Source organism: Polypterus senegalus, chromosome 8 (assembly GCF_016835505.1).
Source record: "Polypterus senegalus isolate Bchr_013 chromosome 8, ASM1683550v1, whole genome shotgun sequence".
NCBI classification, from domain to species: domain Eukaryota; kingdom Metazoa; phylum Chordata; class Cladistia; order Polypteriformes; family Polypteridae; genus Polypterus; species Polypterus senegalus.
Window position 1 is genome coordinate 99525656 of NC_053161.1, and position 16620 is coordinate 99542275.

General features: G+C 34.0%; 1 protein-coding gene across 1 annotated transcript in view; it reads right to left on the bottom strand.

Annotated features, from left to right (window-relative positions):
- Positions 1-16620, bottom strand: part of elapor2b (endosome-lysosome associated apoptosis and autophagy regulator family member 2b) — a 90250-nt gene that overhangs the window by 31766 nt on the left and 41864 nt on the right. The window contains exons 4-12 of the mRNA XM_039761477.1: positions 15166-15313; positions 10597-10683; positions 7926-8031; positions 7371-7523; positions 7041-7129; positions 6281-6461; positions 5310-5438; positions 4270-4360; positions 2763-2865 (exon numbers count right to left, since the gene is read on the bottom strand). Coding sequence (XP_039617411.1) covers positions 2763-2865; positions 4270-4360; positions 5310-5438; positions 6281-6461; positions 7041-7129; positions 7371-7523; positions 7926-8031; positions 10597-10683; positions 15166-15313 — 1087 coding nt within the window. The remainder of the gene's footprint in view (positions 1-2762; positions 2866-4269; positions 4361-5309; positions 5439-6280; positions 6462-7040; positions 7130-7370; positions 7524-7925; positions 8032-10596; positions 10684-15165; positions 15314-16620) is intronic.

Genomic DNA, 16620 nt, shown 5'->3' on the forward strand with positions numbered 1-16620 from the left:
AGTTACAAGAGAAGCAGTATGAAGGAAGTAATTTGTGTTGGGCTTATTTCTTGGTAAGTAAGAAAATAGCCATGATTGTTAGCAGCAATTTATATGAAGACCACAATTGTTGCTGGTCAGGTCAAATAACACTTTCACCAAAGTCAAAACCCTAAAACACACCTGAGGTCCTGATTGCATAAATCTAGGATACTAATCTGCCACAACTTTAAACAAAGATGCATGGAGTACCTGCCTTAACCTGGCTTGAAGTCTATATTTCTGCTTCATTATACTTAACTGGGCTTAAAAAAAGTTGCCTGACCTCTCATATGTTACAATGTTTCTATATATTGCACCAGAACTACATATAAACCAAATTTACAGGCTGCTACTAGGACTTATATATACTCCCTATACAACAACATACATGTTCATGAATACAAAATAAGTATTACATTTCTGTAAGAATACAAAAAGAAGAATGCATGCCGATTAACAGCACTGTTTCCCAACCAATACCAGTTTGTAGAATATCATTCCTGGTCCAAAAAACTCATTGAACTCCCAGTTCATGTTTTTTAGCTAATGCGAACACTTTAGATAATATTTTGAATGAAAATGTAATCATGTTACAACCATAATACATCTGGACGCTTAAAACTCTAAGGGGTACATACCCATATCTCTCCCGCTACTTGGTTTAAAGGTTAGTAAATCTTGATTCAAGAATCTGGAGGTAGGACAACAGCTTTGATCTGATGTTAGCAATCTTGACCGACAAAACTCCCAGAGGGAACCCCACTCTGTGATCTACTGTAAGTAAATCTGGACGATAAAATCTCTACTCTATTAAGAAATCAGACTTTAAAAGACAGCACAGACTCTCATGTATTACCACTTAAGGCACTGGTTGGACAGATTATTATGCATTATTATGCATAATGCCTCACTCTGACTGTCACTGCCAAGTCAGCAGTTTCTCTATTTTAACTTTCATCCTTTTAAGTTATTGTAGAATGTGTGTGTGTGTATTGTATATATATATATATATATCTATACTAATAAAAGGCAAAGCCCTCACTGATTGACTGACTGACTCACTCACTCATCACTAATTCTCCAACTTCCCATGCAGGTGGAAGGCTGAAATTTGGCAGGCTCATTCCTTACAGCTTAGTTACAAAAGTTAGGCAGGTTTCATTTCGAAATTCTACGTGTAACGGTCATAACTGGAACCTACTTTCAACCATATATATAGGGCCGTAGTCTGCAGCTCGGTCGCCGTGTGAGGCGGAGTTGCGTCCCGCATCATCACGCCTCCCATGCAATTGAGTGCCGCTGGCGTTTCTCATGCCTACGATGAATACAATATTCGCTACAAGTTTAATGAGAAGACAAGAAGTATAAACGATACTTTGGATCACTTTGTAACTAAGTTAAAATTGCTGGTGAAAGACTGTGCTTATGCAAACAAAAATTAGATGGTCAGGGATAGAATAGTGTTTGGCACAAACTCAGCAAAAGTGCGACAGAAACTTTTAAGTGCCGGGTCTGAGCTAACATTAAATAATTGCTGGTGAAGGACTGTGCTTATGCAAACGAATAGAAAGCAAATGTTACGTTATTTTTAAAATGTTTCCTTTTCTGTTTCATAATTTCTTAAACACACTTCTTCTCCGCTGCGAAGCGCGGGTATTTTGCTAGTGTGTGTGTGTGTGTGTATATATATATATATATATATTGTGGACTATGGCCGGCCATTCATCCCGGCCAATACCTCCAGGCCACCAGAGGGAGCCCTCCCTGCAACATGGAGATGCCCCAAATTCCAGCAGGAAATCATGGACTATGTGCACAACCCTGCTGGATAATGTTGGGGCCGCCAGGGGCCGCTGCAGGGAGGCTCAGAGATGTTTATTTTCCATAAAGCCCAGAAGTACTTCAATGTCACGAGGACGGAAGCTTCCGGGCTAACGAAGAAAAGGAGATTTCACCAGACCCGGAAGTGTTACAAAGTCACATGGACTGAGGGACAGAAACACTTCCGGGTCATGGACTTTAAAAAGGACTGCGGGAGATCCCAGGGTTGGGCCAAGTTGGGAGGAAGGGTGACTGAGCTGTTGGGAGTTGGAGGATTGTATATTGCTATTGATTACTGTTTGTGATTACTATTGAGTATTGCGGAAGATCAGTGTTTTGTGCACATTATTATAATAAATAACATTATTGGACTTTTACCTGGTGTTTTGGCATATTTTCTGTGGATTTGGAGGTGCGACAGTGCCCCCTACTGTCACTAATAAATATATATATATATATATATATATATATATATATATATATATATATATATATATATATATATATATATATATATATATATATATATATGTGTGTACAGGTTATATACGTAGACTATATATGCAGTCACTGAGAACACTGTCAAAGGAGCTGAACAGGAGCAGGAAAAGCTGGCAGATCACCAAATAATGGTGATCTATTTAATTGAGAGGGTGATGACAATAAGAAAAAGAATGTGTGACATGTGGCAGTAAGAAAAAAACTTAAAAAAACAAACAAATAATGGAGGTCACTATTTAAATGTAAGAAGATACATTCTATAATCATTGCATATACTTTTTCCTTTTGTTGTGTATTCTGGTGTGCTTCTGTTTTACTTCTGTGCATACATGTATATATTTATATATAAGTAAATTACTAAAGTAGAATAATAATGTATAGTTTAAAGTACTTCCATTGAACTTTTCACAGATACTTACCATCATAAAGTAAAGTTCACAGTCAGTGGAACATATAGTTTCAAAAACAAATGTGACTCTTCCAATTTCATTCCCTGTAGCCCCTGTTTGTGATGTAGGAGGTCTAAAACACAAGACATTGGCTATACAATTAAAAAAACAACAGTGTTTAAGCGTAAATTGTACATTTTGTGCATATACTTTATTACATCCGAAAGTCAGAAAGACAATCAGTTTTATTTCAAATGCCTTAACATGCAAGTCTCATATCTCACAGTAATAAAAATCTTTATACAGTAAGTGCTTGTTTCTCAAATGCAAACAGCCTTGCCCTAGCAGGGGTGCTTTTGTCTTTCAGATGTGGTTCTAATGTAGCATATCCACCGCTCTCCATAAAAGAAGCTCAGAAAAATTCAGTTTTGGATTTTAAGAAATCTGAGAAGATTGAATCAGAGTCAAGTTTTGATTGAAGACTTCAAAACTGTTTTTGCAATTACAAGAATAAAGTTTGCTCCAAAAGATCTGTTTATTAATTTCTTTTTTGCAACTCAGATATCAGGACAGGACAATATATACTAGCCATAACAGCAAGTCCTGCCATTTGTGAAACAAAGCTGTAATACTGGATGAGTACACAGCACTCACAACTATAAGTGCAAATGAAAGATGTGAAAATGAATATGTATACTACGTGTAACTTGATGTTGTGAGATTTTACATTATATGCTGCTTGGAAATATAAGCAAGATGTATGCTTTTCAATGAAACATATGCGGGCTAAGAACCACCCGCTCATCATGCTACAAATATATATATATGTAAATATATACGTTAGTGACTCAACTACACCACCTTGAGGTGGGTGATGGTGGATGGGTTGGAAAGTAATGTGTTATTTGTTTTGGTACCGAGATCTAATAGTCAAAATCCGAGTCCCAATTTAAAATGCTAATAGATACAGTAATTATCTGCAAACATGACAAAAATATAAAAAAGCAAAAAAATAAAACTAAAACACACACACAAATGGGCGGCACGGTGGCGCAGTGGTAGCACTGCTGCCTCGCAGAAAGGAGGTCTGGGTTTGCTTCCCAGGTCATCCCTGCGTGGAGTTTGCATGTTCTCCTCGTGTCTGCGTGGGGTTCCTCCGGGTGCTCCGGTTTCCTCCCACAGTCGAAAGACATGCAGGTTAGGTGCATTGGCGATCCTAAATTGTCCCTAGTGTGTACTTGGGGTGTGTGTGTGTTTGTGTGTTCCCTGTGGTGGGCTGGCGCGGTGCCCAGGGTTTGTTCCCTGCCTTGCGCCCTGTGTTGGCTGGGATTGGCTCCAGCAGACTCCTGTGACCCTGTAGTTAGGATATAGCGGGTTGGATAATGGACAGATGGATGGATAAACACACAAATGCATTATTACATTTTGTATCAAAGGATGACAAATACATATTGCTAAAAAAATATCAAAATTTTATTGCTATTATTGCACATGCTTCAGTCTACAAAATATAAATAAGTAAATAAATAAATCTTACCTAAAACCTGGAACATGGAGATTTAAGATAAGGTAATCATTGTCCGATCCCCCAGATCCACTATGAATAAAATCTCCAGCTACTTCCCACCCTGTAACAAACAGAAGGAAAAAAATCACACTTTTATAATTTGCATTTAAAACCTATTTACAAATAACCAACTCAATAATTTGAATGGAGAATAGAAAAATTGGGCAACAATTAGGAGTTATACAAACCAGGGGTCACCAACTCCGGTCCTGGAGGACCACCGTGGCTGCAGGTATTCTAACCCTTTTCTTAATGAGTGACCTGTTTCTGCTGCTAATTCACTTCTTTTGAACTAATTCTAATTGACTTGTTCTTGAAGACTCAGACCCCTTAATTGTTTCTTTTCCCGTAATTAGCAGCCAAACAATAATGAGATATAAAATGAGCCAAAACAACTGGTGTCTATTATACAATATCTGAAAATAAAGAAAGATGATCAGGAATGTTGATCTGCTCAGGTCCCCAAAACATTTTAACAGGGCTCTTAGAAAGAGAAAAATCAACAATTTCAGAAATGTCTGCTAATGCACCATGAGAGCAGCAACAAGCCACGGAATTAAAGAACGGGTTTAATTAACGACAAGAATCAGCACCTCATTAAGCAGCTGGTTGGAGTAAAATTGGTTGGAGTTGGAGGCCCTGACATAGTTGGTCTTCTGTTGGCTTCCTCACTTCACATTTGATTTTTGTTTGGGTGCCATTAAAAGAAACAAAACAATTCAGAGGAATGATGAAGAAATTAAGGGGAACAAATCTTTAAAAAAAAAGCAATTCAATTAAAATGAATTCACAAGAAGTTAATTAGCAGCACAAACAGGACACTTATTAAAAAAAGGGTTAGAATGAAAACCTGCAGCCATGGTGGTACTCCAGGACTGGACTTGGCGACCCCATTATAAACTATAGCAGTAGTATAGTAGTACAGTACTTGAAACATTTCATTCACAGTGTGAAGTAGTTGTTTAAGCACAATAATACTAACATATAGGAAATGTAAAAAAGATATTTACCATTCATGCCATCACATTTTGAGTTGGCAACATTGAAGCAGGAAGTTTTCATATTTTTAGGCAAAACATTCCACCATTTATATTCATATCCCAAAAGTGGTTCTGTTCCAGCAGGACATTTCTGACAGTCTTTAAAGAAAAAAATATTTAAGCAGAAATAATTAGGAAATCACAATCATGTATTATTATAAACATTACAAGTATGTACTTTAGATATTTTTATTACTTTATTTCTGTAAAGTGCATGTTGAAATGTAATTGACAACATTCAATTGCACAGATTTTTCCCTGTGGGAATAAGGAGTACCTGCTTTTAAAAGAGAATTCAGTCTGGTAAATTTCATGCACTTTCAACATAGTCTTCTTGAAAATCATAATTACAAAATTCAACAGTGCATTAGGAAAATTAAAGACTCCCCATTAGAGATCACTTTATCATACCACTCTGACTTGTTAAGTTTAAATTGTAGACTAATAACTGCCATACTATTGTGCCCTCCAATCAAAACTACACCAAATTCCAACAGCAATTTGAATGTTGGCTCTGATAAAAAAAAAAAATAGGAGGCAGTGAATTTTATTTCACTTCAGTTATTAATTCAAAATAAATTACTGAAATTTGAATTTTTGTTTTTAATAATCTTTATATGGATAACATATAAACTGTTAAAGAGAAAGAACTTATATATATAGTATATATTTTAATAAAGTAAGAGGCATTGTCCTTTTAGGGCAAGGACTTATAATGTTTCCAAAACTGTTGCAGAACTCTTGTCTAAATTGCCAGATTTACTGCATCATGAATGCATGGATATACTTAACAATTTTTAGTGATTTAAATCAAAATATTGCCCAGCTGAAAACAAATTGAACATTCATATTGACAAAATGTTTGTATGACAATTGACAGAGTTATATAATTCTGAATTTTGAGTGAAAAAAATTAATTTGAATAGTGGAAAAACCCATACCTGTTAATCCATTTGAAAAAGCACCAGGAGGGCAGGGAAAACAGTTTGCTGTGTCATTGCTGAAGAAACCAGGATTACAGGGAGGACAGGGTAATTTCTCCCCAGAAGGAGGCAACGTTGCTGCGTTTTCTGCTTCATGTAAGCAGATTTTAGGTTCTATCCATTTGTACATAATCTGAGTCTAAAATGAATAGTATACAAAATAAATAAATCTAATAAAATTTTGATTAATAAAAACACATTCATAATCCTTTCCAAATATGCATTCCAATTAGTCAACATTGACCTGGAGAGTAAAATGCCAAGAAAGGATGGCTGAAATAAAATCAATTTTAAACATTAGTCTTAGTTCTTTTTTCTGAGATTATTCAACAACACATCTCCACCTAACAAACTGGCATATCATGTAATGAATTCATTCTGCCTTTTTCAGTGTGTTAGTTGTGCACCCTGAAAAATACATGGGTGGTGTACGCATAGAATAGCACCTAATGAATAACCAAAAACTACTTTCATTGGGGTCTACAGAGAGCATACTCAACAATAAATCAAAAAATGAGTACATAATAGGTTGTTTTGAATCTCTGACAATACAAAAGAATTGTTCTTTTTTTTTGGTAATGACACTGACACAAAACACTGAACATAAAACAGAAAAGAAATGTACTGTGCAGTATGAGAGAATTATGTAAAGTAAAATCTGCAATAAGAAAATTGTTTAAATAATTAATAACAGCTCAGTAGTGTATTTAACACTCACTTTTCCTTCTTGATCACAAGGTGTGTGAATCTGAAAATAGTCGCTTACTGAACATACTGGTCTTTTTTTGCATTCAGCTGATCCTTCCTCTAAAGGTGACAAAGCAAAAAAATTGTCTCATAAAAGACAATTACAAAAATGTGAGAAAAATTAATGAACAGTCAGAAAAAACAGACATTCTTAAGAACCTTATTGCATTAAAATAATTGATTCTGATGGTAACATCCTATTTTAATTTAATCTTGATAAAATAAAGCTTTTTCAAATGAGGTAAAAACTTAATTTGCTCAAAAATAGGCCTCTCGGGCTTTAATTAAATATTATACAAACCTGAATATTCATCAGCTACATTACATTTTGTACATGAGCTTGCACCTTTTCCTGAAAATGTGTTCATAGGACACAAATTACAAGATGTAGAACCAGGTTTTTCACTGTAAGTTCCAGGTTTACATGGAAAACACTCAGATGTGTAAGCAACTCCTAAAAATATTAACACAATAAAATAATGTAAACATTAAAACAAGTTAGTTTACTAGGGTAATTTTTTTGAAAATAGTTTGTTTCACCCAAAAACAGAGTCAGCCTCTGGGTTTACTAAGACCCTAAACTGAACCTGAACAATGGCCATAGTGCTTACAGCCCTCTGATAAGCAGACACACAACCAACATTACTGACGAAATTAGAAAAAAAAGCCATAAAATTGTATTATTAATGTACTTAATTGTTCACTTTTTACATTGGTAAACACCTCCCATTGAATTTGAGATATCATTCTTATGAGCTAATTCTTACAACTCCTGCAATGAAGTCATATCTTAAATGTAAATAATCTTGTGTAACAATTTTGAAAGAGAAATAAAAAAAATGTAAAAATCTCCTACCTTGAATTTCTATATTCTTAAGGAGAACTGGCTTTACTATTTTCGTTCCAAGCAGAATTCCAGTAGTCCTCCAGTATAAAATATTAGTACCTGACTTCAAATTTACCTGCATTAAGATAGTTTAATTATATAATTTATGTAAAAATGTGATTATGCAGACAGTATATCTAGTCTTCTACCTATCTAAACAAAATTTTAAAATATATCAAACAATATGAGTTTTTATTCTGTACTACCACGACAGTTTGTAGTTAGTTCACGAAACACAGCAGGATACTATAGAATTTGTGATTTATGCTCACTTGTACAAATCTGATGAATTTGCCTAAAAACATATCAATAAAATGCAATTTGAATACCCTAAATATACAATGAATCTCTATCAATATAGACTGAAATGTCTGATATGACACTGGCTATAGGAAGGCAATTTTAGCAACTTACTATCTGGTAGCTCAAACAAAATGGATAATTCTTCAGAGCAAGGAAAGAGAAGATCACCAAAAATCTGCAAGGGTAAAAAAACCCTCAGAACACTCAGAATTATACACAAGGTTTTTCTTAAAGGACCCTGTTACATAGAACTCAAGCATAGAGCGTACATGCACTTCACTGGAATTATGTGATTGCAGCTAGTCGAAGTCTTAAAGGGTGCCTGGCTCTAAAGGCATGGCTCTTGGTATATTATAATAGCTATTGCTTAATTCCATTATTTTTCAGCAAAATCATTCTGCTGGCTTAAATCAAGCATGCTTAAGTCATTTTCATATTGTTTTTTCTATTTTGGTTGTTTGTTTTTTCTCTAAACTTTATGGTTTTCACAATATTTTAACTAAATCACCTTTCATGTCTTTGCTATAGTTTGAATATAAATCTCATACTCATACTCTCAAATCATGAATAACTATCCTGTTTTGGTGGAGGGGAGAATTAAAAAAATAACATCTTTCTGGACCAAAATCTTTAAATGCCTATCAAACAACCTTGGTGTTACAATCACTAATAATCCTTTAACAGCTGTGTTTGGTGTACTCCCAGATGTGCTTAAACTAGAGTAGGAAAAACAAACTGTAATTGCCTTTACTTTACTATTAGCACATAGACTTTTCTTGTTCAACTGGAAGAATCCTATCCCATCTCTTTTATGTCAGTGAGTAACTGATGTCATATACTATTTGAAATTAGAAAAAAATCAAATTCTCACAAAGACGATCTGTTCAAAACTTTTTAAAAGCCTGGCAGGATCTAATCAATAACATTTTAGAATATTGAGGGAAAGGATTATCTTCCCTCTTTTCCTTGGGGGGGGTTGAACTGAATTTAGTTTTGTTAAGTTTGACTTGTTAGTATGGAATGTTACGTGCTTTTAATAAATTCAATAAAAAAAGCAAATCGTAGCTTACTACGGTACATAGAAACATTTTTGTGTTAATTTTAGGTTTTATAACAGTTCTTGAAAATGGAAACACGCTACGCCACTGGGTAAAAAGTCCACAAGAAGAGGACATAAATCTGGATGGGCTACAAAACTATATCAAAACAGTTTAGAGTTTTTGAATCTAACATAAAAAAAGTCATTTACACATTTTAAAAAAAAAAGGTCACACCACAGTGCTTCAAGGTAGATGTGGATATTTTAGAATATTAGGCAATGAGGAATAACACATCCAAGCATCTACCGATCTATAAAGCTTCACTTGTGTCCATGTTTATACCACCATAATGCAAAATAATTTCCATAGCGCTGGCTTTCACAGAGCACTGCCAAGTGAAAATTGTACTCTCATAAAGAATATTTCTGCTCAAAATAAGCTGGCAAAGGGCTGTGTGATGATCCTGGGATATAAATAGAAAAACAAATTGCAAGGTGATTTTTTTTCAACCACAGCAAAAAATACCAAAATAAAGGATGCAAAGATTTAAGGCTGCGTTTCTACCCTCATTTGTTAGCACAGAGGAGATTATAAATTCAGTTATAACACAATATTCTAGAGCTAAAAGTTAAATTCTCATCCATAAATCTGTCTACCATCACAACAGTAATGATCATGAAGATTTTTAGCAGATATAACACAGATTTGAAAAGAGAAAGATGTTGTGTGTTCTGGAATGGGCAGTTTTAATACTAGATGCGCTGCAAAGTCAAGATGTTCATGAAAATCGGCTAACAAATGTAAAGTTGCTGAATAAGTTTTACAAGAATTAAACGGAAAATGGCCCTCTAAGGAGATGAGAGGGCCTGATCATCCACTACAGGAAACATATGGTTTGAGTGATTAAATGTACAGTTTATTAAATTAAGCTAAATTAAATTACAGTTTAATTAATTTTGCACATGCTGACCTCTAAGTTTATGTTAACTATTTTTTACCTAATAAGTAATGAAACAGGATAATGTTTGTAATCATATCAAGAAGCAGAATATTGCATTATTTCTGGTCACATGTTTAAAGAAGTTAAACATTTCAAACTGAACAAAGAACTAAATGCAAAGGTAGGGCAGAAAAATACCTATCCCAGCTGCTTAATTTGTACTATTAGTCAAGCTCAATGATAGTGCAGAATAGCAAACAAGTAAACTGAAGAGCTTCCCTAAATATCTTAAACAATGCCATATTTATTTGTAGATGACTGACAAACTAAATCATAAAAGGTACAAATATAAACTTACAGTGTGAGTTCCCCATTCACCATTATCAGTTAGTTTCACAAATTTTTGATCAGATGTGTCCATTTCCTGGCATTGATCATTCTGAATCTGTGGCAAATAAAAAAATTATTATAAATTATCAATCAGCAATTAAAATCAGCTGTTTTGCTCAAATAATATGCTTTCCTTGGGTTTCTATTGGTCCATGCCTGTCCAATAAGTGACAACTTTGATGCAGTCAAAGGAAAACAGAAACACAAGGAAATCATATGCACTGTGCTACTTTGATATAAGCATACCTTTTGTCACAAGCTTCACATAGTTGAAAGAGTATAAAAGACAACTAAGAAAATAGAATGTAACAAAACAAATGGATTTAAACCAAAGCATTTTTGAGATCTACCGAGAAAGTGAAAGTGTTTCTGTTTCAGTTGAGGGGCCAAAAATAAAATACATTAATAAAAACAAAATATTCATTCAAATTTGACTTTGGGGAAAATAAGTATTTTTCAAAATGTTTCAGCAATGATTTGTTTCCCATCCATTTCCGTGTGGTAGCTTATGAAGAGTTTGCTACACATAATCTGTGGTTTAGAATGCTGTTCCTATTGAACATGCTACTAGCATACAAGTTATTAATAAAGTCAACAACATGAATAAACATCTAGCATTTTGTACCAAAAAGGATGTTAAATTATCTGAAATTCATATCCATATAGGCTCTCATTATGGGAACTATGCTTTAACTGGCTTACAAGTATATGAATAGACAAAGATGCTCAAAAATGGTTAGACATAAGAATGCATATACTGGGAAGTAAATCATTTAAGACATCTTTTAGAAAATTAAATTGCAAAAACACTTTGAAAAATCCTCTAGAACAGGTGAAACTTTCTTCCAAGATTTCATTATTTTTAGATTGTAACCAAAATATTATTTCAAAGAGGAACATATTTTAAAAAATATTTGTTAAGCAGTGTTTAAACAGTGATTCTACTATACGACTGGCTCACTTCACTAAGTGTGAGTCTTTTCAGACACAGGTATGTCATCTTTTTACTAGCATCCAACAATGCCAAGATTACTACAATATTTTCTTTGAAGGCTTAAAATCGCAAACTGACCCTTTATTCTGAGGCACTAATTTATATTCTTGTGTATTGTGTAAAATCCACTGTGTTGGTTAACTGTGTAAAAAGGTGCTCTATGATTGGAAGACAAATACAACAAGGGAACCTGCATACCAATGATGCATTTTTAAATTGCATGTCCTAAGAAAGGCATAATATGACTATGTTACCACCTTAGGGTTTGGGGAGTTGCATTCTGATATAAATTCTTGATTTAATGTGTACTAACAAAACAAATATTATGTAAAATTATGTTTTATTTGGAAAGCAAAAAGGCAGCTTGAAATGCTGTTAAAAAGGTAAATATTTTAGTAGTAAAAGAAAGAAGGTATTAGTAATTAGCAATGCGAGCAAGAAAATTCAGTTAAAAAGCAAAGCACTGAAACTGCACTTATGTTAAGTTTTAAGAACTAAAAAGCCAATATCCTCCCAAAAGTAATTAAGACTACTAAGTAGGTACATGTTGATTTGGAAATTGAAGACGAAGTAGTACTGCTTAGATTCGACTGAAATCTAGCAACATCATGGCCAGTTCATATTTATCATCAAATGCTTAAGCAGTCAGTGAGTACATATAAACCATTGACACATATTTCATAAATATCTGCCCAATGGGGAAAGACTGGAGGCTAGCAAATATCACATTGTATAAAACAGATGACAAGGATGATCCAAATAACAACAGCCCAGTGCTTCACTGACATCAAACACCACATGTACGAAAAGTAGTATTAGCATATACTCAGCCTGGGTTAATATGGATAAGATTGTCTTTCACCAATATGCTGGTATTTAATGATGAAGCAAAAAAAGCATATGACCACAAAAGGTGCATATGATATTTATCTGCATTTTTAGAAGATTTTGGATAAGGTACCATATGTGAGGTTATTTATAGAGCTAAAAGAAGGGGGAATTCAAGGCACAGTGTGTAGACAAGTACAAAATTGGCTTAAACACCTGAAAGAGACTTAAGATGAGAGGAACTTTTTCAGAATTAGGTAATGTTAAAACTCAGGATCAGCGCTGGAGCCACTGATCTTTTAATATACATAAACAATATAGATAAGAAAATATACAACAAGCTGGTGTTGCTTGCAGGTGATACCAAACTAGGCAGATGGGCATATAATGTATAATCAGTTGAACTGCTGAAGAGGGCCTTGGGCAGCATACAATATTGGGCAGATTTGTACTATTATTATTATTGCATGAAATTTAATGTAAGTGAATGTAATACAATGAAAGTAGACATGTTACATTTGAATACACAAGTGCAGGTTTGAAATTTTAACATATATCATATTAAAAATACCATAGAAGGAATTAGCAGTCATAGTGGACTCATCTTTATCTACATCAAGACAGCGTACAGAAGCAATTAAAAAGGCTACCAGAATATTAGGTTGTATAGCATAATTTTGTAGTACAAGTCAAGAAAGGATATGCTAAACTTAGATAACATACTAAGGCAGGCCCCACCTGGGGTACTTTTTACCAGTTTTGGTCAACAATTACAAAAAGGATGTAGCCTTACTATAGAGGAGAGTAAGTTGTCGGATTTCAGGACTGGGAGGGATGTGCTATGAGGAGAAATTGATGGAGATTAACCTTTTCAGCATATGTATGCCGAGACTCAGGGTGACATGGTTATAGTTCTTAAAATCATGAATGGAATTAGTACAGTGTCACTTTAAAATAAATCTTTCAACAAGAACAGGGTTGAAAATATATTATGGGCAAATGTCACAGAAATGTTTGAAAGCTTTTCTTCACAAAAAGAATCCTAGGTATATGTAATAAACTACAGTTACGTGTGATAGACAGCAAGATTTGACACCTTTAGATCCAAACTTCATGTTATTTTGGATAATCTATTTGAAAAAGAGCTTGTTGGGCTGAATGACCTTTTCTCATCACTACTGTTCTAATGTTTCCTGCAGGAACTTAAAGGCTAAAGCCTTAAACTCAGGAACATTGGGGAATCTCAGTTCTTCTGGCATGAGCAGATAGAGTTAGTTGCTTGTATAAATACATTAGAAGAAGAAAGGTACCTTGTAAAAGACTAAAGTTTCCCAATATACCGAGTGTTGAACATGCTAAATTTTTAAAACATAACTAAATATTTCAGACATGTTCTATTGAATGTAATGCTGCTCAGATTAACACATAAATGAGTAACTGGCATAAATGCATCTATTTTGCCAGCTCTAAATCTCTACTTTGCTGCATTTAAATGTATAGAATCACATCACAGGATTTTGTACATGGCAACAGAAACCCAAGAATATTTGTTTCTTTCTATTAGAAATCAATCACTTGGCAAAAAAACAGGTTTTTCAACTTTTTATCTATTATTTATGGATGCTGCAGGTGAATTTACCAGGCCGGCAAGCTGTGACAGCAGAAGGTTAAGAAGTAGCTTTCCCTAGCCTTTTTCACTGCACATATAAAACTGATACACATTAAGCACACCAACAAATTGTGAAAAGAACTCTTTGGAACACACTTATTGCTATAAAAACGAGTGGCAGTCTAGAAATGTAATAATATGATCTAAAATACTATGAACAAACAACCTTAGGGGACATGCACATACAATGAATCCAAACTAATTTGGTACTGGCAATAAAAGCAACATCAAATCTTTGGAACCAAAGAAAGAAAGAAAAGAGGGAGTCCACATAAATATAGTGAAAAAAAAATGCAAACTTCAGAGAAAGTCAGGGATATAGTTTCATTATTTGTTTCGAATAACTCCTAAGCTTGCTGGCAAAAAACCCTACCGTGGTTCATACATACCATAGTTTCAACTATTCTTATATTGCACCAAAAAACTTTATTCATTCTATTCCTACTTTACATAACTTAAAAAATAAGTCATATATTATGTTTTCCAATGGACAACTATGCATACATTTCGCTGAAGTGAAGTGAAAGCAAAAAAATAAAAAAATAACTTCAGTACAGACCCAAAAACTATACACTCAACTTTTTACAAAAAAAGCACTATTTTTTATTTTTTGACTGATCTGAGTTCTTTATTTACTTTATTTCTTAGGTTTTGAATATTCAAAGAGAGACCCTCATAACATTAAAATTAAAGAATATATAACTAATTTTAGATATCAAACATATCACTACCTACATGCGTTTGCTTTGATTGCTGAGATACAGACTACTGAAACATTCATACATTTTAAATCAATTAAAATTTCGGACTTATTTTGTATGCATTTTGTAAGTAAGTATTTTGCAATTTTTAATAAGTATGATAAACTTTAAAAAAGTATCCCATTTGTAGCACAGAATACATTAGACGTTTTAGTTATCATAGAGTGAACAATTTGAAAACCTTAACAAAGGAAATCTATTTTTAGATTTTTCAACACCTCATCTATTTTGATTAAAAATGTATATATTAGATATTATACAGTAAGAAATTAAAAGAGAACTTACAAAAAATTCAAAAAAGATGTTATTGTCCACATATTGATACTCAAAAGTGACCGAACCTTGCTTTTTAAGATGCACAGCATAGATCAAGGAAACAGTGCAATCATCTCTATTGGATTCCAAGTAGTTCCCCTGGGGAACCCATGTAGAACTGTAAAGAACAAAAAAAAAATGAATTAATGCATATTATCCTAGTTAAATATTGTTTTACATCAACATACATGCTCACCCAGCCCACTGTCACTCTCCCAAAGCAGTCTTAAGGTTAAGTAAATTGTAAAAAAATACTTTCATGTTCATTTTGGACACATGAGGCATCTATACCCATACTTACCCCTTATCCAATTCCAAAACAAAATTTTAATTGGCCAGAGAAAAAAATCTTTTGAATATCAAAATAAAAACTATTCTAGCATGTTGTTTTATTCTAAAAAATATAGTAACAAGTTCATTTCTGTCAATTTGTAAGAATTTCTAATAGCTCTATTCCATCTCTTGTTTGACTAATTGCCATTTGTTTGTTTGGTAAGCCTGTGCTCTGCATCCTGGGAACAGGGACTAAAAGGGTTTTTGGCTTTTGATTCCTTATATACAGTTGTGCTTGAAAGTTTGTGAAACCTTTAGAATTTTCTATATTTCTTCATAGATATGACCTAAAACATCATCAGATTTTTACTCAAGTCCTAAAAGTAGATAAAGAGAAACCAGTTAAACCAATGAGACAAAAATATTATAATTGGTCATTTATTTATTGAGGAAAATGATCGAATATTACATATTTGTGAGTGGCAAAAGTATGTGAACCTTTGCTTTCAGTACTGTATCTGGTATGACACCCCCTTTGCAGCAATAACTGCAACTAAACGTATCCAGTAACATTTGATCATTCCTGCACACCGGCTTGGAGGAATTTTAGCCCATTCCTCCGTACAGAACAGCTTCAACTCTGTGATGTTGGTGGGTTTCCTCACATTAACTGCTCGCTTCAGGTCCTTCCACAACATTTCGATTGGATTAAGGTCAGTACTTTGACTTGGCCATTCCAAAACATTAACTTTATACTTCCTTAACCATTCTTTGGTAGAATGACTTGTCTGCTTAGGGTCATTGTCTTGCTACATGACCCACCTTCTCTTGAGATTCAGTTCATGGACAGATGTCCTGACATTTTCTTTTAGAATTCTCTGATATAATTCAGAATTCATTGTTCCATCAATGATGGCAAGCCGTCCTGGCCCATATGCAGCGAAACAGGACCAAACCATGATACTACCACCACCATGTTTCACAGATGGGATAAGGTTCTTATGCTGGGATGCAGTGTTTTCCTTTCTCCAAACATAACGCTTTTCATTTAAACCAAAAAGTTCTATTTTTGTCTCATTCCATCCACAAAACATTCTTCCAGTAGCCATCTGGTTTGCCCACGTGATCTTTAGCAAACTGCAGACGAGCAGC